This window comes from Acanthochromis polyacanthus, chromosome 19 (genome assembly GCF_021347895.1).
Source record: "Acanthochromis polyacanthus isolate Apoly-LR-REF ecotype Palm Island chromosome 19, KAUST_Apoly_ChrSc, whole genome shotgun sequence".
Classification (NCBI taxonomy): Eukaryota; Metazoa; Chordata; class Actinopteri; family Pomacentridae; genus Acanthochromis; species Acanthochromis polyacanthus.
This window is the reverse complement of record NC_067131.1, coordinates 20644111-20669739: the sequence shown is the minus strand read 5'-3', so window position 1 is coordinate 20669739 and position 25629 is coordinate 20644111. Positions and strand designations below refer to the sequence as shown.

At 40.2% G+C, this 25629-nt stretch overlaps 2 protein-coding genes across 3 annotated transcripts; one reads left to right on the top strand and one right to left on the bottom strand.

Annotated features, from left to right (window-relative positions):
• The first annotated feature begins 881 nt into the window (after positions 1 to 881).
• On the top strand, positions 882 to 16679 carry trim65 (tripartite motif containing 65). Its single transcript, XM_022201484.2, has 8 exons — positions 882 to 976; positions 1438 to 1889; positions 2042 to 2137; positions 5486 to 5716; positions 7667 to 7835; positions 8634 to 8723; positions 8847 to 9064; positions 14460 to 16679. Exons 1-8 carry the CDS (start codon positions 949 to 951, stop codon positions 14766 to 14768), a joined length of 1593 nt encoding a protein of 530 aa, XP_022057176.1. The 5' UTR covers positions 882 to 948; the 3' UTR covers positions 14769 to 16679.
• Positions 16637 to 24920, bottom strand: wbp2 (WW domain binding protein 2). Of its 2 annotated transcripts, none has more exons than XM_022201485.2 (8): positions 24675 to 24920; positions 23501 to 23609; positions 21470 to 21605; positions 20354 to 20446; positions 20122 to 20268; positions 19871 to 19993; positions 18871 to 18944; positions 16637 to 18022 (listed from the first exon to the last, which is right to left on the bottom strand). In XM_022201485.2, the coding sequence occupies exons 1-8, from the start codon at positions 24731 to 24733 to the stop codon at positions 17975 to 17977; spliced, it is 789 nt and encodes a 262-aa protein (XP_022057177.1). In that variant the 5' UTR covers positions 24734 to 24920; the 3' UTR covers positions 16637 to 17974. The 2 variants fall into 2 exon arrangements, with proteins under 2 accessions (XP_022057177.1, XP_022057178.1); XM_022201486.2 differs by having other exon boundaries at positions 18871 to 18947; positions 24675 to 24919.
• Between the last annotated feature and the right edge of the window lie 709 nt (positions 24921 to 25629).

Genomic DNA, 25629 nt, shown 5'->3' with positions numbered 1-25629 from the left:
GAGTATTTGACTGTAAAGTCATACTATTTTACTGTATTTAAATTAGCAAAAAAGTAAGTACAGATAAATTATAGATCAGGAGTGTCAAACTCAGTTCCTGGAGGGCCACTATCCTGCATGTTTTAGATGTTTCCCTCTTCCAACACACCTGATTCAAATGATCACCTTATCATCAAGCTCAGCAGAAGCCTGATAATGAGCCTGATCATTCAGTGTTCAGAATCAAAACATCTCTAAAAATTACCTGTTTTCTCAAACGTAGTCGCCGTTCCCTGTGACAACCATGAAGACAGATAGCTAATCACAGAAGAGCTCATCTGAAGAGCAAATGTCCAATAAGGTTCCTGTTTTTGTTTGCCATGTCCTTCCGGGGCTCAGTAGGAAAAAGTCTGAATATATGGAATGAAACTTTGAATAGATGGAATGAAAATCTGGAGATTCTATATTCCAACTTTCATTCCATATATTCCGACTTTCATTCAATATATATCAAATTTCATTCAATATATATCGACTTTCATTCAATATATAATTTCCTAAACGGCATGCCATGTATATATATATATATATATATATATATATATATATATATATATATATATATATATTCAAAAAAATACAGATAGTATTTTGTTCTTGTACAATGTCTGAATGTAAATTTAAACAGTTTCACTATTTCAATTCAGCAAAAATATTGTTGTTTTCTATGTATTTGCTATTACTTTAGCAGTTTTTACATGATACAGCATTCTGTCGTTTTAAATGTATTTTTTTCCACCATATTTATGCGTGTTATGTTACAGTGTATATCCTCTAAATGTCTATGATAATGGTCTCATCGCGTTTTGTCCATTGTGTTTTTCAACTTCTCCGTGGTACGTGAACGCATCATTTTTGCGTTTGTCGTCATCAGGGAAGCTTCACTGACGGTTTTGTGTTTTCAGTCCGATGCTGTGCATGAATGTGTCTTCCAGTGGTAGGTATTAACACTGTGTCATTGCTGTGTTATAAGTAGGTGGTGAGCGTGTACGTGAGCTTTAATCTGAATTTAAATCGTTGCTCTGTTTTAATATTTTCACCAGTATTTGTGTCCAGGAGTCCAAGCTAACGTGAAATGATTTCAGTGTATGCTAACGCTAGCTAACGTTAGCCTCTCCTTCCACTTGGCTGAGTTAATGTGTGGTAGCTAACGTTACCATTTGGACTGAGCTTTGTTCTCTGCTTGAATGTGGATTATCTGTCTCTCGGTCTTGATAACTCCCACTGTAAAAAAAAAAAAAAAAAAAAAAAAGACAAAGTAGGCCCTCTAAGAAACATTATCTTTATTCAGTGCTTACAGTTATGTCTATAATCATTCTACAAAGCTGTCACCTTGATGTCTGTCATATTATAACCAATATATTGTGCTTTCTCTCTCTCTCTCTCTTTCTTTCACAGAAGTGTCTGTCCTTTCTTCAGAGATGGAGTCTCAGAATTCAAACCTAACCTGCATCATATGCCTTGAACGTTTCCGCATCCCTGTCACCATCCCCTGCGGTCACACTTTCTGTAAAAACTGCATCACCATTCACTGGGACACCAAGAGCAAGTCTGACATCGGCCCTCAGTGCCCAATCTGCAACGAAGCGTTTTCCACCAGGCCCATCCTCAAGCGAAACGTGTCTCTGTCGGTCCTGACTGAGGCTGCAAACAGCACCGGCCCCTCCTGCAGAGAGTCGCTCATGAGGGGAAGTGAAGGGGCCAGAGCCATGCTGCTGTGTGATCGACATAAAAAGCCTCTGGTTTATTACTGCCGGCAGGACAAAATGTCTGTGTGCTGCGAATGTGGCATCTCAGAGTGTATGAACCATGAGAAGGTCTTGCTGGAGGCAGAAAGGGAAAATCAAGAGGTACATTAACACGCAGCCACCACTTAACTGGGCTGTTGTTAACTGGATTGTCACTCCAGTTGGAGTGCTGTCCACTTTGATCCTGCATCAAGTCATACTTGAATGTGACTTTATAAATCCTCCTTACTCACTGTAATGTGTTTCCTTTACAGCTGCTGCTGGAAAGGAAGAGCAAGGAGGTGGGGAAACTCATTGAGGAAACACAGAAAAGCATAAATGACTTGGCTGAGAATATCAATCAAGCTAAGGTAAACACTCACTTTAAGCCTATGTTAAAGTACTAGCAAGAATTCAAAGAAACAGTCTTTTCAGAAGCATGATTTAAGGGATACTTATGGTCTCCCAAAACTGGCTTAGAATCAGAAATCTAAAGTGCTTCTAGTTGTTGCGAACAGCTACACTGCAAGCAACAATGAAAAGCTGGTAATTATAGGACTATTCCCCCTGCACCACCTCACAAGGCTGACAAACCTGCAGCTCACAATAAGACTTGATGCATTTTGATTGGGTAAAGGCCATTTTGGGCTTTTTATGTTTCTGTATCTGCAATGGTACATAAATTTTGTCATCCTCAAAGATAAGGGTCCACCCAGACCCCTCTGTGGATATCCACATGCAGCCCGAAATTTGTGACCACTGACTGTACACATTCCAAACACACAGACTGCACATATATGAGGAAAACGAATGGAGCTTTGAAGAAATGTTTGTTTAGAGGAGAGACTGTTAGGAGATTTTCCATCTTTCACATGTTTATAATTCACCATTTATAGAATTGTAGCTGAAGTAGGCCTGCTTGGACTTTGGAGGTGCTTTGATTTTTCCATCTAGCCATCCATCATCTATACACCACTTAATCCTCATTAGGGTCGTAGGGTGCTGGAGTCTATCCCAGGTGACGCAGGATGAAGACACACTGGACAGGCCACCAGTCTATCTCAGGGTTACATATAGATACAATCAATCACACTTGTATTCACACCTATGGAAAATGTAGAATTATCAATTAACCTCAGCATGTTTTTGGACTGTGGGAGGAAGATTGCCAGTACCTACACTGGCCACACAGCCCCACAGCATGATGGAACTACCACTAAATTTTACTGTGGGTAGCAAGTGTTTGTCTTGGAATGCTGTGTTCTTCATCTGACATGCATACCGCCCCTTGTTATGTCCAAATAACTCCATTTTAGGTTCATCAATCCATAGCACCTTATTCCAGAATGAAGCTGGCTTGTCCAAATGTGCCTTAGCATACCTCAAGCAACTCTGTTTGTGGCATGTGTGCAGAAAAGGCTTCTTCCACATTACTCTCCCATACAGCATTCCCTTGTGCAAAGTGCGCTGAACAGCTGAACGATGCACAGTGACACCATCTGCAGCAAAATCATGTTGTAGGTCTTTGGAGCTGGTCTGTGGGTTGAGTTTGACTGTTCTCACCATCCTTCGCCTCTGCTTATCTGACATTTTTCTTGGCCTGCCACTCCTGGCCTTAACTAGAACTGTGCCTGTGGTCTTCCATTTCCTCACTATGTTCCTCACAGTGGAAACTGACAGCTGAAATCTCTGAGCTAGCTTTTTGTATCCTTCCCCTAAACCATGATGTTGAACAATCTTTGCTTTCAGGTCATTTGACAGTTGCTTTGAGGCTCCCATGTTGCCACTCTTCAGAGAAGATGCAAAGAGGAGAGCAACTTGCAATTGGCCACCTTAAATACCCTTTCTCATGATTGGCTCCACCTGTGTATGTAGGTCAAGGGTCATTGAGCTTACCTAACAAATTTTGTGTTCCAGTAATTAGTGCTAAAGGTATTCAAATCAATAAAACATCAAGGGTGCCCAAATTTATGCACCTGCCTACTTTTGTTTAAATAATTTTTGCACACTTTCTGTAAATCCAATAAACTTCATTTCACTTCTCAAATATCACTGTGTTCGTCTGCTATATGATATATTTAACTGAAATTGCTGATCTGAACAACCAGTGATTTATAATGGAAAATCTTGAAAATTATCAGGGGTGCCCAAACTTTTTCATACCACTGTAGATAATCCATTAAAAATCAGTCGCTTCCAGCTAGAATAGTCATTTACCACATTAACAATGTCTAGACCAGGGGTCGGCAACCTTTAACACTCAAAGAGCCATTTCGACCCGTTTCCCACAGAAAACAGCTGCAAAATCCTTTTGGCATTTAAAATGAAGACAACACTGCTTTTTTACCTCTATGCCCTTGTTAATCATCCATCCATCCATCCTCTATTCACCGCTTTATCCTCATTAGGGTCGCTGGAGCCTATCCCAGCTGACTCGGGCGAAGGCAGGGGACACCAGGTCGCCAGTCTGTTGCAGGGCTACATATACAGACGAACAATCACACTCACATTCACACCTACGGGCAATTTAGAGTACTCAATTAACCTCAGCATATTTTTGGACTGTGGGAGGAAGCCAGAGTGCCCGGAGAAAACCCACGCATGCTCAGGGAGAACATGCAAACTCCATGCAGAAAGATCCCAGGCCCACCCCGGGATTTGAACCAGGGATCTTCTTGCTGCAAGGCGAAAGTGCTAACCACTACGCCGCTGAGCAGCCCCCTTGTTAATCAGTCGTGATTAATTAATTACAAAGCCTCTAATTAGATAGATTCATTTTTTAATTGTGTCCTACCACTAATATTTATTTTACTTGGTTAATGTCATTTTTGCTCCTGGACCTCATATGTTACGTAATGTTAGCTGGAAATCAATATTTTGCGAATGTCTATTTAACTTGTAAAATCTATTTATCTTAAGCTAATAACTTTTCTCCGGTAAGTCGCTGCCCTATTTTCCAAGACGACACTCCTCTGACTCTTTGACCTGCTGCCTGGATGCTGGACGTGTTCTTGCGAGTAATGTATATTACCCTATCAAAGAGTAGATACTGAGCAAGACAATTATCCGTAGTTTACCTTAGTACTCATGAGTACTTTTGACTCAAAGACAAGACGTGTCTTTCTTGGAGTGGAGCTTTAATATACAGGCTTGCCATTCTTGAGTACAAAACAATGTATAACTACAGGCGTTGCTTCTCCATCTTCTCTACATCAACTTTGCGCTCTCATGTCCCAGGGGAAAACCGCAGCACATCCGGTGTGTGACACATCCGAGTGACACATCAAAATAAGAGCGGTAATTTCACAATAAAACTCTATATTAAAATGCATTGAAACGCGCCTGAAAGGCAGAACAATTTATTTTCCAAAGTTACAGGGAGCCACAACAGAAGGCTGAAAGAGCCGCATGCGGCTCCGGAGTCGTGGGTTGCCGACCCCTGGTCTAGACTGTATTTCTCCATCCATCCATTCTCTATACACCGCTTTATCCTCACTAGGGTCACGGGGGGTGCCTATCTCAGCTGACTCGGGCGAAGGCAGGGGACACCCTGGACAGGTCGCCAGTCTGTCGCAGGGCTACATATACAGACAGAATTAATGTTATCTTCATTGGAAAAAAATGCTTTTCTTTCAAAAAGACATTGCTAAGTGATCCCAAACTTTTCTATTGAACTTTTTTGGATCTTAAATCTTAATTGAGTTATTTTCAATCAACAGGTGACTCTTCAGCAGACTTCAACGTGGGTCAGTGTCAAATTCTCCACCCTGATGAAAATCCTGGCTGACAAGCAGGAGGTGACGGAGCTCTTCATTAAGGCGCAGCAGGAGACTGCCATCACAGAGGCCGAGGCACGGCTAGCCGAACTTGAAGAGCGATCCCAGATACTCAGAGAGAGCCAGGGCCAAATAGCAGCTCTACACAACCTCTCAGATACAGAGCTCATCAGGGTTAGTACCTCTGTCTTCATTCTTTCATTAGCTTAGTGTTGCTTGTTTGGAGTTTATGCATTCCTGAAGGGAGAGCCAGACTGTGAGCTTTGAATTGATTACACCCAAGAGCAGAGGTAGAGGTTACAGGGACCTTCTAGGTGACAGCAGAAGCACTTAATACTTTTGTAGGTTTAATTAAAGAAAATCACGCTGCTTGCTGCTATGTGAAACTAAACATTAATGTGTAACTTCTGTCCCATTAGAAACTGATCAGACTTTTCTTGCCTCAGTTTTGAAACACGACAATGCAGAAGCTCCGCTTTAGTAGTCACTACTACTACAACAGGAATCAAGGGGTTACCTTGATTCCTGTTGTCGCAAATTCCCAACATACCACTTTCATTCAGACGGCAGCTGAGATAGCGTATCCATTCCCCCAATGCAGGTTTGTGCGTATTCAGTACGTACCTCGGAACCTTTATTATTATTCTCTGTTATTATTATTATTATATATGTTCTACGTGTAATAAACAAATTAAAAATCTCCACTTATTTTAGCATCAGCGAGAAAGAAAAAACACGCAGAATTTTTTTAAAATTTAGTTGTAAAGAAATTCAGGCGTCAAAGGGTTAAATAGAAATTACTTAAGTGGCCCTGGTGCCTTGTCTTTCCTGTAAACCAAATGCAAGAATGCCACAAGTATGTCTCATCTTTGCTGTGATGATTTACCCCTCTGAATTCCTCGTTTCTGGGCATTTTTTTTCATCTTGTCACATTTTTACTCACTGTGGGCTCATTTTTTTACTGCAGTATAAGGTCCTGCACCTCTGTGGAAACAACACAGTAATGACGAGAAATAGAGAAAACTTGGAATGTCTTTTCTGCATTGTATCAAACTTATATTGCCATAAATGATAAAAAGTAAAAAAAATTAAGTAGAATTTCTCTGATGATTTTTCTTTGAACAAAATTGAATTGAATGAAAAAACTACTACATACTACAGGTGTTACTAGTACTGGACAAATTGTGACTCTACATGCTAGAATATTATATCTTTCCATATGTGTCTCCTTTCTGATCTATCTAAACACAGCCTGCAGTTGTAGCTAAAAGTTTCCTGAATTTTTGTGATGTGACTGTTGGTTGCAGTTGAGTGACCAGTGGCTTCGCATTTGCCCCAAGGAGTGTAGTAATTTTTAGTTTTTTTGCAGTATCTTGTTAGTAGTTGTCTTAGTGTTAACCTGGTAAGTGAGACACGCAGAATAAAAGGGATTTATCTGAAATGTTGCTGTTTTGAACTTAGATTTGGTTCGTTTTCCTTGTCACATGTTTAGCTGAAGTGCCATCAGAAACTTGAAAATGTGACTAATCTTTAAGATTTTTTAAATTTATTTATGTATTTATTCTAAACTACCTATACTTGTCAATAGATTGTAGAAAAAATACATATTACAATGTCAGTTCTTCAAGGCTCAGTTAAAGTAATCATGTGGATAATGGACAAGTGAGTAGATGCATTTTTTTGTCAGGTATAGCAAACATTAATGATTAGGGAGAATTAGAGAGTTGCGTTACACTGTAAAGAAGCTTGGACGCCAATAATCAAAAGCCCTGTGGCACACGAGACGCTACTAGACATCTGTCGTGATGTAATTTTAATTTGGGTACATCTCCCAGCTGTCATTTGTGCAAACAGAGGCTGGAAGCTTTTAGAGAAAACGTTGTTAACTTAAATTTTAGGCTAAAGGGCACAATATTTAATTATATAAAAGGAGACACAGGCAGAAAGATTTATCACCACACATCCTAGACTCACTGGTTCAGTTGCACAAGTAGTCAAACTGTCAGACTTGATGCATTTAACACAGGACATCTCATCAGTGTAACACTGAACATTGTTGTTGCACATTGCAGATTTTCCTCATATTGTGTAAATGGGATCACTGAACTGTATTTGTCTTTGCAGGAATCACTGCATGTAGAAATCCCACGTTTCAAGGATATTCCCACAGAGGTAACACCAAACCTGCAGGATCGATTAAATGGTGTCACAGATGTCTTGTCCAGAGTCTCCAAGCTGGTGTCTGAGGACCTGGAAAAAGCTGTGACCACCGCTGTTGGTCAGGACAAAGATGGTAAATGGAAAAGCACTCAGAGAGCACAGCACTCCGCCAAGGCTGCTCATTCCCCCATATGGCATTGTCAGAAATGCCAAATTTGTTTTTAGAAATGCAGCATTTGTTTATTAATTATTGATGATCAGAAATCACGACACCATAGAGTGTGGCCATTTAATATAGATATACCCTCAAACAAAATGACCTTGCACTGAGCATAGGCATGTGTTATGCATGTGTGCATTATGTACAGATACAGAATCGGGTGACCTAAATACATATTTAGGTCACCCGATGACCGTGGATAACAGTGGATGACGGGAATTAATGGGACTTGTTAGCACCCCCACTATTTAATCAATCGTTCCTTGCATAATGTCGGACGGATAAGTCCCAATAAGTGGACAGTGGCTGATTTGTAGAAGGATTGAGGACATGTGATCGTCAGCAGACAGCTGAGTGTTCACTTGTCATAGTTACAGTGATGCCATGCCGCTACTGCACAGTGATACTGAAATCTTTAACAATTTCGTGGATCCAGACTATAAGCCGCTTCACTGCCAAAATCTAATCAATTGGTCTTGTCATTTCTGATCTTCCTTGAAAATTTAATGTAAATCCGTTAATCAATTTTTAAGTAATGTTGCTAACAGACAGACAGACAGACCAACGCCAATCATCACATAACTCTGCTGCATTCCTTGGCAGAGTAACAAGCCCTCAGGAGTGATCTTTCTGTAGCCAGCTAGCTTCATTTGTCAGCAGTTTATCCCTTAGTGTTTGCTTTGTGTTCTCATCCTTGTTACTGATCTCCAGGTTCTCCTCAGGATAAGAGGCCAATACTGGCTGTGGTTCCCAGTCCAGCTGCTCCGTGTCACCCTGGTGGGAAGGAGGGCCTCAGTGCTTGTAAGTCCTGCCAGATATTTCATTAATTAGGGCCTGTAATGTTCCTCTATTTTGTTAAATATTTAATTAGACATTTCTCTGTTCCTGCTTTGGTTTGTCTGATTCCTTTCTGCCTCCTTGCAGACCGATGCTCGCTGACCTTTGACCCTCGCACGGCTAATGGACACCTGTTTCTGTCGCTGGAGAATAGGAGGGCGGAGCATCTGACCTCTGGGCCACGTCCCGTCCCAGCCCATGAAGCCCGCTTTGATCACACCTGGCAGGTGCTATGCTTTCAGGGCTTCACTCACGGACAGCACTACTGGGAGCTGGAGGTATCCAAGCCCTGGGCCTACCTCGGGGTAAGACAGCATGTTGGGATTGTACTCTGCTAGTGTGAGTTGGATCTTTAACAAAAAGCCACTTTAAATGTCTAGACTGAATAAAGATTGTATTATCGAACAGAAATCCTGAATCCATACATGTCACATAGAAATACCTCAACACTTGCAGAGGTTGCTACTTCATTTTATAGAACCAGTGCAGCAGGACGCTTGTTTAAAGGGGAAGTTAGCAATTTTGGAGAAAAAAATGATTTTGTTTGACCTCAACAGCTAAGCAAACAAACCTCCCCTTTTAGTTTTTCTTTAGAAGCCTGGTCTCAGAAATTCACGCATGTGCACCGCCAAGGCAATGACACTAACAACCAAACTGAAGTTCAGCCGCATATGATGTAGAAATGCTTGTCTCCTTAATGTCATAGCACTTCTTTTTATTTTATTTATTTTTTGTTCCTTGTATTTGGTTTTCTCACACATATTTCCTTCTTCACGGTACCTCCTCCCACATCCTGTGTACAGACATGAATACCTCGTGTTGCTCGTTGACAGGAATAGTGTTGTTATTGGTTTAACCATTATTCATCAAGTATTATTCTGCTGCTGTTTTGATTATCAGGTAATTGCTCTGAGTAATCATTGAAAAATAAAGGTGAAATTCTCTCATTTCAACTTCTTAAATGTGATTACAATAATTGACAATGGCAGTAGCCATTAGTTGCAGCCATATAGTCTTATATGGATCAGTCAGAGCCAATTTGTTCTTTCAATGTTTTTTAATTTTCAATTTGTTTCCCCCACTTAAAGAGCAAAATTGAATTTCTTTTCAGTGCACGTAGAATGGACCGCAGGTAGACAACAAGTCACTGAAATTGAAGAAAAAATATAGTGAACTAGAATGAGTGATATCCCCTTACATTTTTGAGCTAAATAGTTTAATTTTGATTGGCTGATGATCATGGAGAATGGACATTAGTGAAGTTTGACCAACTTGAAGGATGAGGAGTTAACAACTGAGGCAGTTTAGGAGTTGTGCCTACCACAAAGATCTACTGGAAACTAATTTGACTTGCATGTACAATCAGTTTGATCACATTTCTGGAAACACATGAAAAATTTTATGAATTTTGAGATTGCTGTTCAACAAAGAAGTACTCAGGTTCTTTTACAGCAGTTCAGTTAACTACATTAACTACACTACTGTTCATGTTTTCCATGAACACTCACATTTTTATCCATGTGCTAACATAATTGCACAAGGCTTTTCCAGTCATCAATTAGCCTTTCAACACCATGAGCTAACACAATGTAGCATTAGAACACAGGAGTTGCTGGAAATGTTCCTCTGTACCCCTATGTAGATATTCCATTAAAATCATCCATTTCCATCTGGGTCATTCCAGGTGAAATGACCAGATATTCCTTGGGGGTGTTGCTGCACCATTTTCAAATTAGTCCTAAATTTGCATGCCATTAGATAGTCACAAAAGTACTTTCTATGCAAAATTGTAGGCCTGTAGCTCAAATAGTTTCTGAGTTGTAGGGGTCTGAAATTTTCAGAATTTGGGCTATAAAAAGCCTCGCCAGCGTTTTTTGCATCTTTAAGTGGTTATTTCTCAGCCTCTAGACATACCAGAGAGCTGTGAGTTGGTAAACAAGGCCTCTCCATGTAGCTAGTGCCCCACAAACATCCCCAGGTGTTTCCCTACACTCTGCAGGCCATGGGGGCTTGCTAAAAATGCTAAAAATTAAGAAAAACCTACTCACGAGTGGGGTTTGGGACCTTAAAAGTACTAGAAATACTGCACAGAAGTGTTCTAACACCCCTGGGTTCCATTCTATGCATACTTGTGTGATAACTTAGCAAACTGGAACTTTCTAGGTACCTTAGTTTGGAAAATATGAGCTCCCAAATTTGAACGAGATTTTTAATTGGCTATTTTTGGTGGCAAAATTCTCAGTGTGGGACAGGTACCAGAGACCCCAAATTTTTCTACAAGACAGTTCTATCTGTCAAAAAAGCAGCAGGGTTATATTTGTAGTTACTGAGATATTCTTACTCAAAATGGCATGGGTAATGTCAAAATCATTTTTGCTTTTCAGTACTTTAAATTGGGATACAAGTATTAGTAGTCATTCCAATGGTAGTATTATGTATGTTTTGTTCTTTTTGAAATGTTAGTTGTTAAAGGTGACTACCTTCAAAAAGTGTAATGGTATAACTTAAGTATACCTAAGTAACTTAGGTATAGGTTATTTTGCTTGTAACATGGCATTGTACAATTAAATTTAACATGTTTAATCCCACTGCACTGATACTGTAAAATTCAACATTATTGTTGTTATTTTTAAATTAATCAACCATAAACTACTACAGAGCTCCCTGAATTCAAGTTAGTACATGTAATTTGTATGTGTATGTTATAATTACAAGTATGCATTGCAAATGGGTGTCAACATGTCATTACACTTTTTGAAAGTAGTCACCTTTAACAACTAACATTTCAAAAAGAACAAAACATACATAATACTACCATTGGAATGACTACTAATACTTGTATCCCAATTTAAAGTACTGAAAAGCAAAAATGATTTTGACATTACCCATGCCATTTTGAGTAAGAATATCTCAGTAACTACAAATAAAACCCTGCTGCTTTTTTGTACAGTGATAGAAGACAGATGGAACTGTCTTGTAGAAAAATTTGGGGTCTCTGGTACCTGTCCCACACTGAGATTTGTGCCACCAAAAATAGCCCATTAAAAATCTTGTCCAACTTTGGGAGCTCATATTTTCCAAACTGAGGTACCTAGAAAGCTCCAGTTTGCTAAGTTATCACACAAGTATGCATAGAATGGAACCCAGGGGTGTTAGAACATTTCTGTGCAGTATTTCTAGTACTTTTAAGGTCCCAAACCCCACTCGTGAGTAGGTATCGCTTAATTTTTTAGCATTTTTAGCAAGCCCCCATGGCCTGCAGAGTGTAGGGAAACACCTGGGGATGTTTGTGGGGCACTAGCTACATGCAGAGGCCTTGTTTACCAACTCACAGCTCTCTGGTATGTCTAGAGGCTGAGAAATAACCACTTAAAGATGCAAAAAACGCTGGCGAGGCTTTTTATAGCCCAAATTCTGAAAATTTCAGACCCCTACAACTCAGAAACTATTTGAGCTACAGGCCTACAATTTTGCATAGAAAGTACTTTTGTGACTATCTAATGACATGCAAATTTAGGACTAATTTGAAAATGGTGCGGCAACCACCATCTGGTGAAACCACACGGAATGACCCATCTAGAATAGTCATTTACCACATTTACAATGTCTAGACCATATATCTGATTAATTTAATGTGATCTTTGTTGGGAAAAAAATGCTTTTCTTTAAAAAATAAGAACATTTCTAAGTGATGCCAAACTTTTGAATGGTAGCGTACATGCTAACATCAACATCCAACCATTCACAAGGCTATCATGGTGATGTTAAGGAGACAAACTTAGTTAACACTGAACACTGAGACTGTGGTCCAATTCACATACTATATAAAATGCCAGAAATAGATCAAGTATTTTCCAAGATATAGTATGTCAAATGTAATATCCTAAAAATATCAGGAAGTCCTACTACATCTCGTCACATTTTGTAATATACAAGCCAGTGTGCTTTTTCTGCCAATCTGACCTACAGTCCTCTGTGCAGTAGAAGATACATCACATATGTCATGGTGTTTTGTGCAAGTAAAACAAGCTTGAACTGCTGAGAGCACACGACAGATGACAACTCATTTCACACTACAGAGTGGAAATGATGTGGGAGCAAGACAGGTAAAGTTTAGGGCATGCTATTTTGATAAAGTGGTATGTCCCAGTTATATGAATACTGCATACATTTTCAGGGCAGCTGCAGTACGTACTGAAAGGACAAAGGAAAACAATGGAATGTAGTCAATCCTTCCTGAGGTTATTAGTTCTGCATGTACTAAGACATAAACCAAAATGCAAAATGCTGACTAAAAAGGACGGATAGAAATTTTGACCCGTGAATGACACTAGAGGTAAAGTCAGGGCACTTGTTATTACATTTTATTGTTAGGGAAACATGAATGTGTAAAAAAAATAATTTTTTTTTTTTTTTTTTTTTTTTTTTTGCCCAAAATTGGAACTGGTGAGGGTGACAAGATAAAGCAAGAAAAGCACTCAGAGAGTGCAGTACTCTGTCCAGGCAGCTCAGTTGTTGTATCATTTCCGATGGATGAAATCTTGAAAAACTTTGTGGCAGAAATCATGGCTTTATAGAATTTGCCCATTTAGTATAGATGTACCCACAAACACAATGACCTTGCGCTGAGCAAAGGTGTGTGTTATGTATGTGTACGTTATGTACGGATAACGAATGGTGTGACCTAAATATGTAGCGGGTGCCGGTAATTGATGGGACTCGGAAACACCCCCACAATTTAATCAGTTGTTCCTTGTGTCATTTCTGAAGAATAAGTCCGCAACGGTCGATTTATAGAAGGATCACAATCATGTGATCATCAGCAAGCAGCTGACGTAGTGTTCACTTGTTATCATAGCCGTTGTCTTGCAACGATAAAGAAATTTTTAACAAATCTGTGGATCCAGACTATAAGCTGCATCACTGCCACAGTTGGTCCTTGTGGCATTTATTTTTTTCAAGATATTTTTTGGGCTTTTTTAACCTTTATTGTAGTAGAAAGTGGAGAGAGACTGGAAACATGGGGAGAAGATTTAGGAAAGGACATGCAGCAAATGGCCATGAGCCAGAATCCCTTGAGTTGAGGACTGTACCCCCTGTTTAGGCGTTGCCTGCTCAACCAGTTGAGTTATGTGGGCACCCGTTCCTCGTGTCATTTTTGACCTTTGCTGAAAAGTTCATACAAATCCATTATTCCATTTTTGAATAACGTTGCTAACAGACAGACAGATGGACAAACCAATGCCAATCATCACATAACTCCACATTTCCTTGGCAGAGTAAAAATAACATCCAATATATGTAAAAGATACATACACCAAAAATACTAAATGTTTAATCAACATGCAAAGCCCAGAGCACAATAATCTAAAAGTTGATAATGATATTTTAGTTTGACATGGCAGTAAACTGACATCACTATCCTTCCTTTGACCAAAATGTAATCCTCGTAGAATTGTACACTAAAGCTACCATTCATCATGCTACTCTTTTACAAAATTCTGTTGTTCACATTATTCACTCCAACCAAATTGTAGCTGTGCCTGCGCAGATGGTCATGTCGGTCTGTTGCTCACTCGCTCCAACACTTTGTGCACTCCAGATTGAAATATGCCAACCACTGAATTTATTTTACAGGCATTCATGATCCTAAGAGAAGCAACTCAAAGCTGTTGTTTCCTCTGCTCTTCCTCTTTTCAGGTAACCTATGAGACCATCCCCAGGAAGGAGAAGGGCAAGAGGTGCATGGTGGGTATGAATGAACTGTCCTGGAGCCTGCAGCTGGATGAACATCAACTCAGCGCGTGGCACAATGGCCGCAGGGAGACACTGACAGGCCACTCGCAGCACAGCCGCATCGGCATGCTGCTGGACTACGAGGCAGGGACGCTCACCTACTACGGAGACGGGCAGACCAGGCTCCACGCCTTCCACTGTGCCTTCACCCAGGAGCTGTTTCCTGCCTGCTGGATAGGAGAGGGGGTCAGCATCACCCTGTGCTCCACATGAGCCGACTCGCAGAGGAGATGAAGAAGGGAGCCGAGTTATAGGAACCACGACAGACCATAGGCACAAGCTGACTCAACGTAGAGGACCCCTCCTTCACTATTTAGCAGCTTTTTTAGTCTTTTATTTCCTCTTTTACAACAACTGCCTTTTTATGTTGTTTTAAGCAGAAGAACTGACTGCGAATGGCTTCTCCTTCCTCCAAAACCTGCCCCTTGGCGTCGTATTATTACTGACAACAGGGCTAAGGAGACAGTTACTGCTCCTGAAGGGCCTTACAATTCTAGTTGACACTGCCTCATTCTGGTTTGTTTTCTCTTTAAAGTATGTAGAAATTCATTTTAGCGAAAAGTCAGTTTTCAGACTAATCTCACCTAGTCATGTCAGATCGTTGTACTTTACATGAAATAGTTTGTAGTGTTGCGAGACAATAGACATTACAGGTGGTTGAGCTGACAGGCAAATGACTCATCATGAACAACACTGACTCATAAAGATCTACACACAAGCTGCATGAAGTATGGCTAATATCTGAGTGACCGCTCACAAACAAAAAACAAAGAGTTCTCTTCTCCAGACTTACATAATGACACTTGTGCCATTCAGTCAATGAAAAAGAAGTTATTCTTACCGACTGCTCCTGCGTTGTTTAAGTATTTTAGACAGATTTTGGAGTGGCACGTGGGGTCTAACACACAACCCCAGCAGGCTGACAGTACACTGCAAACACGAGTAGGGTACATTTGTCAGATTGGACTGTGCCAGACTTCAGTTTACTCGAAAGAAATATCCTGATGAGAAGCTGGATAGCAGTCTAGAAAGTACTTTTCAAAGCAGCCACTTGTGATAGCTCCATGTTTATCATACAGAATAAGTGGCATCACCCTAATGAGCTTTTTAAGATGTCTTATGTTCTTTTACAATTTCTGCCAGAGCTTATGATCCATCCCTCCCTTTGTTTACTCAGTGTGGTTCCTCTGATATCCTCATGGAAACTCATGAAACTCCAAACAGTCCACATATAGAAAAGTCAAAGCGGCAAAGAAAAAAGGGATTTTTTTCAATTCTATAAAAAGCCACATTTGGCAATTCTCCTGGCCATGCTTGAATTTTAGAAATGAATCTTTTAAGTTGAATTATGCAGGGGAATTAAAAGCTAAAAATTATGCTCAAGCATGCCCGAACAGCTCAGTGCTTTCCAGATTTTAGCAGCTTTCATGTGTATGCAGAACTCATTCCGCAGCCAGGTGTGAGTCAGCGTGTCGTGTATGGAACAAGGGCTTGCGCCATTTGATGACTTGGTCCTGTTGAATCCTCACACCTGTTGCACTAGAAGCGATGTGGGTGAAGCTAAAATGCTGTTCAAGACTACTGAGAATACAGAAATGAAAATGGAGCAACATTTTGTCATCTTGGGATCTTATGAATGCACAAACAGTCCTGACTAAATGTCAGGGTAAACCTGTGATGCTGACTGTTGTGCTGGAATCTGCTGTACTGTCCAGATGGTCATAGCAGGTTTTTGGCTGCCTTTTTTTTTTCATCTTTTTGAAGATCATGAGTGCTTACAAATCATAGTTGTGAACTTTGGTATGCTGAGGTACTTGAGGCTCAGGACATCATGTGTCAGTTTTTGGGAAACTGCTGTGGATTTGCACAAGTTCAAAAGGGGTGCATACAAGGACTACTGACTGACTAAGAAATGAGAAGCACATTTTCAGTCTTTTTTGGCGTAATGGTGTTAAAAACAAATCATTACCCCTCCTGCTGACTCTGGAATACATTTATGTATGCTAATTCATTGTGTTCTAAGTGGACATTTAATAGCCATCAACATGTGACAGCAGTAATCTGTAGAAATAAAGAGACAGTTCTGTTCCACATGAATCATTTAATAAAATCCTATCCAATGCACACATGCATTAGTTGAGATCATGCTTTGTTTTCTTACTTGAGCCATTTTACATTAATTATTCAATAAATTAGTTTGAAATAAATACAGAGCTTTATTTTTATTTTACACACAGCCATAAAAGAGCAAACAGGATCCCAATGCATAGCATTCTAAAAGTGCAAAGAATCAGCCACGAATGTGCCACAGATACAGTATATAGATTAATGACCACAGAGGAAGGAAGAATAGAGGCTCAGATACTGAGGTGCTCACATCAGATTGAAAGACGGACCTCAAACTGGAGAGTTAAGATCACAACCACAAAGTAAAAACGGTGAGAAACTCCTCTGTTGGTTCTGTTTGTATCTTTACTGGTAGAAATGTACATTAGGAGAATGGAGGGTGAAGCAGGCTGGCGGCGAGTCTGACCGTGTGTTTTCTCAAATGTTCAGGAGCATAACAAACAGTGAGCGACATCATTGGGTCTGCTCTTGCACGTTATAAAGATAATCCGTCCTGGCTGATCATCCCAGCAGGCACCCCCTCGATCTCTGCTCTAATCCAGGATCAGGGATTCACTCGACGCTGCTCTAATCTTCGTGGTCCTCCCATCCACCAAGCAGACCAGACCACCCTGCAATCTGATCTCCTTACAAAAGCTATTTATTCTTTAGGTTAGTGTTCTTGAGAAAATATCTCATTTTAAAAGTCTATATATTAAAAGCCTGTACACACAAATAATAGAAAAATAAAAGACTGCTTTCAGCTCTTCTCAGACAGGTTAGCAAAGGAATTATTAGACTGAGTCAAGTTTAATACACAGTCATAGAAAATTGTAAATGAGCTTCACGGCACTGCTAAATCTAAAGTTTAAGGTGGCGTATGATTCTTGGGATATTTGCAAGGCGAGAAATGCTAAAATTGTGAGTCAGGTTACAGTTTTTGTCAAAAAGCCCCAAAATCCTGACCACTTTGGCCTGAACAATCTTCTCTCTGTCACAGATTGCTACCAATACTTCTACCTCGCTACCATCAAGTAAAAGTGCTTCTGAAGAGAATAAAGCTGATTACAATATAAGAGTAGTTACAAGGAATGCAGAGGGTATATCGACTGAGGCAGGAAAGCAGAGGAATGAAAAGACTTAAAGAGGATGAGTTGGAAGGGGACTAGGAAGACGAGAAAAGGGGATAATGTTTTTTAAAAAAAAAAGAAAACTTTGTCCCCCTGATGCCCAGTTAATGGATGAGAAACAAGGTGGTCCAGTAGGATGCAGGATACAGGAGAACAGGTGGAAGGAAGCGGGATTAAGCAGGTCTACTGGTTCTTCTTGTCTTCTGGAGGAGAGTAGGGAGGAGGCTTGTCCTGCAGAGAGAGGAGAGGTATGTTTCAGTCAACAGTGCTGTACAGGAATCTGTTCTGAACATGTGAAAGACCTTTTCAGAAAGACATTATGTAGATGTATTAGTGGAAATTCTTACACGGACACAACAGCCTATCAGCATCCTAACCAACAACACAGCCTGTGTGACATTGCTTGCTGTGATTGGCTGAACCTGAGAAACAAAAAAGATTCTAACATCTATCTAGAGGCAGATCAAAGTGAAATGGCTGTTATATCCAGTGGAGAACTGCAATAAATGTTTCTTTCCATTACCATTAATGTCCCAGTTAGTTTTCTAATAACAATTAAAATGTGAGATAATAATGGAGCTAGCCTCCTAGGGAGCCCAAAGTGATGTCTTCAAATTGCCCTTATATTAGAACAAAACTCTAAAACAAACGTATTAAATTTATTGTCAAATATGAAATGGAAGAGAATAAAATCTGTCTAGGAGGCAGAAACCTGCAAATTAAAAATAACTACTGATATACCTGATTGATTATCAAAAGGGCTGCAGAACAATTTCCCATTCATTAACTGTGACTTCATGTACCTGCATAAATTCAGACATGTTTTTGAACATCATGCAAATAAACTATGTAAAGGCCATCGCTATTTACATTACATCCTAAACTAATACAGTCTATAATTTTCTGCACACAGCAAAGACAATGATTTTGTTATGAGTCTTTTCCTGATACTTTTGGTCATTTACAAAAAAACAAAAAACAAAACCTATGCTTGAAAATGAAGCCCCAATTAACAAAACTGTTTTTTTTTTGTTTAAAAAAAAATGCACTTGTACAACCGAGACATGGAGGGAGCTTACCTGTGGCAGGTACACATGTGTAGGAGGCAGTGTAGCACTGCTAGCACTCGCTGCTGCCTCGGCTGCTTTGGCCTCTGCTGGAAAAGAAAGTGAGAAAAGGCAGTTAATTAAATATGGGCCTTGCTGTTAATCCCTGGGATATATGGGACAAACAGGGCTAATCAAACTGGAGGTTCCATGGTTGGTGGTGCAGTGAGGAGGGAAGAGGGGATGGAGGCAAAATGAGGCATGAAAAAGAGGGAGCACAGCAGAGGAAGCAGCAGTACAAGTTACAAACAAAGGCATCATTCTGTTACAGCAAGGGGTGACAGAAGCTATTTCAGAACTTCTGTTTATTTTTAAAAAAGCTGAACATTTCTTCTACGGTTTAAACCAGTTTTGCAATCACAACAAAAAACAGCCCCCCAAATATCTAAACTTTAAGTTTACTTCATAGTTTTTCCTAACATTTGACCCAAAAAGCCCCACAATTAGTGTGATGGGACCGGCACAATAAGACACTGGCTTGTGTCCCCTTGCGGCGACATTAAGGTAATGTCATGATGATACCATTAAAACACAACAAGAAATAAAATAGACTTTTTCACAGCAGCCATTTGACCTGTTATTGTAGGAAAATTCAGGTCTACTTTAACATTTTACTATTTAATTATGGCTGCATTCAGTTTACTCAAAGTTCTGCTATTGTGCATGCTGGTTAACTGGAACAGCTGCCTGGAACTCTTGATGAAGCAAAGCTTTCCATAATGTTAATTACACTTGTACATGTTTTGCCATAGTAAGTTGGAACATCTGCAGCTAAAAGGGGAAATTGGGATCAAATAAAGCAAGGTGCAGTATATATTCTTTGAAGAAAAAAGAATCCGTTAGGAAAATGTCTGGAAAAAAAACAGTAAGTTCAAAAATACTTGAAAATATAATACAGAATATTTAAGTTGCATTAGACTGACTAATGGCTAGCATCAGCTAGCTGAAATCAGTCTCTCTGCTGCAGACTCACCTGCTGCTGAGGAGGGGAGGTCTGGGTCATGTGGGGGCTGTTGGCCCAGAGGAGCAGAATAAGGAGGTGGAGGTATGTAGCTGGCAGAGGCATCAAATGCTGGAGGACTGGGGTAGAAGCCACCTGGTTTCAGGAGCAGAGAGTTGCAAATTAAACAGGCAGCTATAAATGATGCCAGGACATATGAAGGAGGTTTCCACAGGAAGCTAAAGTGATGATACAATAACGGTGGTGTTTACTACAGCTTCTACCTGGAGGAGGGGGGTTTGGGTAGGAGTAGCCAGGTGGAGGTCCTGCAGGGTACATTCCATTGGCAGGGGGAGGAGGGTAAGCATAGGCGCCATTAGCCATGTAGGGGCATCCACCGAAGCCAGGAGTCACAGGCTGACCTCTAGATGCTAAAATGTAAAGATAATTCAGTTTGAAGTGTCTGTAAAATAACATAAATTTGATGTTGTTGATAGTGTTGCTCCGTTACTGTACCCTGAGCTGCAACCTGCAGCATGTACTGGCCAAACTCTATGGCTCCCCCAGCAGCAAAGACAAGCTTGAATGTAGCAGTACCCTCCCAACCACCTGTAACAGACATGACATGTAGTTACTGAAAGATAGAGTCCTGCATGTTAACACACCAATACAGCCTAAATGACACGTGTGACATTATGTTAGAGATGTTATGATAACTGTTAACTCTTTCCATCTTTTTTCCTTTATTTTTCCTGAAAGTGCAATGTCGATCCCAAAATTATTCACAGCTTTTCTCTGTAGTCAAGAACAAACCCTTTATTTGCCATCAGATCGCTGAAACCGTTCTTATTGCCAACAGTCTCTCTCCATGTCTCCACTGGGATTTTTGTCCATTTCCAGATTTCTGAGGTTCAAGGCTTTCCTGTCATCTCTCTGGTCTTCAGTTTCTCCACAGATTCTAGACGGATTCAGGTGTGGATTTGGGTCAATCTCAATTCATATTGTTTTCTGTTAACCATTTTTTCACCACTTTGGCAGCAAGTTTCAGATCACTGTGTTGCTGGAAGGTCCAATGCTGCCCAAGGCCAAGTTTTTCCACAGATGCATGATGCTTTTCTCTCTTTGCATCAATTTTAACTCTGTCTTGCCCTTTGAAATTTTTCACAGAATGGAACTCCTTGTACTAGTTGATGATGTTCTGCACTGTGGCCACTGGCACTTGAAAACACCTGGATAAGGCTTTGTCTTTCCCTGTCTTATGAGCAGGCACAATGATTTGTCACTGATCAACCCTGAAAGTGCTTAGGTTTTAATCATGACTTGCAATTGACAAGTAAATAACTAGAGAACTACTGTATCAGCTGCTCTCAGTTTCTATAACATGGCAGAAAGTACCAGGGTCATTTGGAATGGTATAGAAGCTGTATTTACTCAAAAATGTGCAACAATTTCAGAGAGTATGAATATATTCTGGCATTGCATTATAGTGACAAAATCTATTTAAAAAATGAACACATAGAGATAGCTAAGATTTATCAATAACAAATGGCCAGAAGGAACCAATTGGTCAAAAAAGTCACTACAAATCAAAGTTTCATGCCTAACTAAACCTACACGCATAGATATACCTACCTCCGGGTTCTGCGTTGACAGTGCCCTTGATGTAATTGGCGCCCAGAACTGGTTGTTTGACCTCACAGCCCTTCATCAGGTAGAAGGGCATCATAAAAGACTGCAGAGCATCCCGGCCTTTAGCCAGGAAGATCACCTGGGAGACAACAACAGCAGCTAGCATCATATAAACACTCACTTAAACTCAAAGAACAACTTCAACTGTCTATACGAAACTCAAAGACTTAAACCTAATAGAGTCAATAAGTAGAAAAGTTGAGCTGTCCAGGTAGTTGTGTACTTGGCTGTGGGGGCATTACAACCCCTAGCAAAAAGTATGGAATCACCAGTCTTGGATGAGCACTCACTCAGACATTTTATTCTGTAGAACAAACTCAGATAAAAAGCATGAAACAATAATGAAGTTCTTCAAAAGTGCAACTCCTTAACATTCAGAAACACTAAAAGAAATGAAGAAAAAACATTGTGCTGGTCAGTAAATGTTACTTTTATAGACCAAGCACAGGGAAAAAAATATGGAATCACTCCATTCTGAGGAAAAAAATATGGAATAATGAAAAACAGACAAAGAAAAAACAATCAAAAGACATCACTAGTATTTAATTGCACCACCTCTGGCTTTTATGACAGCTTGCAGTCTCTGAGGCATGGACTTGAGTGACAAACAGTATTCTTCATCAATCTGGTGCCAGCTCTCTTTGATTGCAGTTGCCAGATCATCTTTGCAGGTTGGAGCCTTGCTGTGGACCATTTTTTTCAATTTCCACCACAGGTTTTCAATTGGGTTGAGATCTGGGCTATTTGCAGGCCATGACATTGACTGGATGCGTCTTTCTCCAAGGAATGCTTTCACAGTTTTTGCTCTGTGGCATGATGCATTGTCATCTTGGAAAATGATTTCATCATCCCCAAACATTTTTTCAATTGAAGTGATAAGAAAGCTGTCCAAAATGTCAATGTAAACTTGTGCATTTATTGAAGATTTAACCACAGCCATCTCCCCAGTGCCTTTGCCTGACATGCAGCCCCATATCATCAAGGACTGTGGGAATTTTGATGTTTTCTTTAGGCAGTCCTCTTTGTAAATCTCACTGGAACGGCACCAAACAAAAGTTCCAGCGTCATCACCTTGTCCAATGCAGATTCATGACTCATCACTGAAGATAACCTTCATCCAGTCATCCACAGTCCATGATTGCCTCTCCTTAGCCCATTGCAGTCTTGTTCTTTTTTGTTTAAGCGTCAATGATGGTTTCCTTTTAGCTTTCCTGTATGAAAATCCCATTTCCTTTAAGCGATTTTGCACAGTTCTGTCACATACATTGACTCGAGCTTCCTCCCATTTCTTCTTCATTTGTCTTGTTGTGCATTTTCTGTTTTCAAGACATATGGCCTTTAGTTGTTTGTCTTGACGCTTAGATGTCTTGCTTGACTTTAACAACCTTCCCATGCTGTTTGTACTTGGTCCAGATCTTCGATACAGCTGACTGAACAGCCCACATCTTTGGCAACCATACATGTAGAGTTACCTTCTTCAAGAAGTTTGATAATCCTGTCTTTGGTCTCAAGAGACATTTCCCTTGTTGGAGCCATGATTCTTGCCAATCCACTTGGTCCAGCAGCCCTCCAAGGTGTGATAACTGCACTGTTTTTAACTGCTGACTAACGAGCAGGTGTAATTTGAGGCAGGTGCCCAATTAAGGAAAGGAAATTGACTGGGTGTGTCCTTATTTTCTGCTCAAAATGGAGTGATTCCATATTTTTTTCCCTCAGAATTGAGTGATTCCATATTTATTTCCCTGCACTTGCTCTATAAAAGTAACATTTACTGACCAGCACAATGTTTTTCTTCATTTCTTTTAGTGTTTCTGAAAGCCAAGATGTTGCACTTTGGAATGACCTTACGACTGTTTCATGCTTTTTATCTGAGTTTGATCTACAGAATAAAATGTCTGAGTGAGTGCTCGTCCAAGACTGGTGATTCCATACTTTTTGCTAGGGGTTGTATGTCAGCATGAGGCTGGTACCCACCCTGTATGGAGTCAGGTAGATGCTGCCCTTCTTGCTCTTTCTGAAGGCTTCAGGCAGGCTGTCTGCGTCACAGAAAACCAGTTCCACGTTGTCATAGTTCATCAACACACTAAGGACAGAAAGACACACAAGACGTTACATCCACTTGATCACATAAAATATACTAATTAGCAGGAACAACAAAAATGTGACATTACATTACGTTTACAATGTACATTACATTTTTTACAGAGGTTTTGTTTGCTTAATAAAGTCCCACTTTTATAATCTTTGACTAAACAGCTTAAAAAATTAGATCATTGGGATATTGTGCAACTGTCCAGTTACCAAACATGGCTCATCAGTTGCTCTCAGTTAACAGTAAAAGGATTACATGCCATCTAGTGTCAGAGCTTACTACAGGTACTAGGTTAGCTGTAATGGGTTTACCATTTCTAGAAGAATCTGTCAGTGATGTACACTCATTTGAATTGCGGTGACTTGCTGTGGTTGCAACAAAACAAAGCTTCGATAGCAGGCCAGAGTGCAGATGGTGAAGGCTGTAGGCTATGCAGCAGCACAGCCCTGTGAGGAATGCTAGGCTACTGTTACCATGAGTCTAGATGGCGTTGTATTGTCGATACGTTTTAATGAATGTAACATTTAAAATATTTATGTAAGCACGCGTGAAGCCTGCAGTAGTGATATAACAGGCTGAAGGCCATATATGGGCTACGAGCCGGTTCTGGAGAAAAACGACGCCAATGTTCATTAAGAAACATGGCGTTACAACAATTAAAGTAGCCCTGCTCGTCAGCCAGCGTTTAGGTGAATGTTGGGTGTCGTCGTGCTCTCATTAGGAGCCACCCTTTAATCCGGCTTATAGTGCAGATATTACATTTGTTAAAATAAAATTTCAGTCGAAAACAATTAAACTAACGACTGTGTAAAGCCATCTCCCCTTATTTTTGTCAGAATAAGCTAGCAGGCGCTTAAAGTTCGAACTCAGTGGAGTTAGTTAACTACTGTGCGTGTACAAGCCTGGTTAGAAATGTAGAATTAGCAGTGCTGCTGCTGTGTAAAACTTTGAATTATCACTGACACATTACTATTAAATGAGAGTGGTGCTCCGTTCCCCCGCGAGTACAGAGTCTCAACTTGTAAACGGACACCGTCAGCTAAGCGCTAACGTTACCTCTCACTGTTGTTGATGATGACTCCGCCGGACTCCGAATGGTTCTGGTTCAGAGTCATGTCCTCGGGCCCCCACACGCTCTCACGGCGGAACAGACGACTAAATAATGAGTTCGCTAGAAACCGTGTCTTCGGGCCTGTCAGCAGCTTCGTTGGTCTGTTCCTCGGCTGATAGCGGTTGCTGTGATGAAGCTTTGCTGCACCTGCTCTTCCGCCATGCGTGGGAAACGCCCACGAGATGACGTCACACAGCCTTCAAACATATGTATGTTTATTTAATGTTTAGAGTTATTATGGTGTATATTACAAACAGACATATTGAAAACAAGTCATTTGTCTCTGAATAAATTATGTTTAGCAATCTGTAATTTCTGTTACACATTCACAGAAGTTTCTACAGGTTCTACAGTGGTGAAACTAAGTAAATTTACAACAGCACTTAAATACTATTTTGATGTAGTTGTGTTACTTGAGTAAGTTCATTTTAAGCTACTTTCTACTTCCACTACTATGTAAAAATATATGGGTCATTCCTTCTCAAACCATCAAATTTTTAGATCAATCTGTGCTTGGCCATCTCAGAGTTGGAATTTTTATTTCATACAATCAGGACATTTATAAAGATGTTAAGTTGTATCCTGATATATCAACAAGCAAAAAAAAAAAGAAAAAAAATCCATAATTTAAGGAAACAAATCTTGGGGAAATGCACTTTTATTATTTTTTCCCCACACACTAGAATTTGTGTCATGTGCAGGCATGTGATCTCAAGCAGCAGGCACAAACGAGTGGGTGAGATTAAATAAGGTTTAATGAGAAAAGAAACAGAAAGCGCTGAATAAAGGAAGCCGGGGGGCTGCGGGGAGGAGTAAGGTAACTGAACAAAGCTAAACTAAGGGCGGACCCGAAGGCCGAGTAGAACATAAAACAAAACTAAACTACGGGGTAGGAAGACT

What these genes read in the sequence shown, in the direction of transcription:
- trim65 (XM_022201484.2), top strand. Translation starts at nt 949, where the DNA reads ATGCTGTGCATGAATGTGTCTTCCAGTG. An exon ending in CAGAAAGGGAAAATCAAGAG is followed by an intron (nt 1,890 to 2,041) that starts GTACATTAACAC and finishes TTTCCTTTACAG; the next exon opens with CTGCTGCTGGAAAGGAAGAG. An exon ending in TGTTGGTCAGGACAAAGATG is followed by an intron (nt 7,836 to 8,633) that starts GTAAATGGAAAA and finishes ACTGATCTCCAG; the next exon opens with GTTCTCCTCAGGATAAGAGG.
- wbp2 (XM_022201486.2), bottom strand. Translation starts at nt 24,733, where the DNA reads ATGACTCTGAACCAGAACCATTCGGAGTCCGGCGGAGTCATCATCAAC. An exon ending in ATCATCAACAACAGTGAGAG is followed by an intron (nt 23,610 to 24,674) that starts GTAACGTTAGCG and finishes TTCTGTCCTTAG; the next exon opens with TGTGTTGATGAACTATGACA. An exon ending in GCTGCAGGTTGCAGCTCAGG is followed by an intron (nt 20,269 to 20,353) that starts GTACAGTAACGG and finishes TTTACATTTTAG; the next exon opens with CATCTAGAGGTCAGCCTGTG.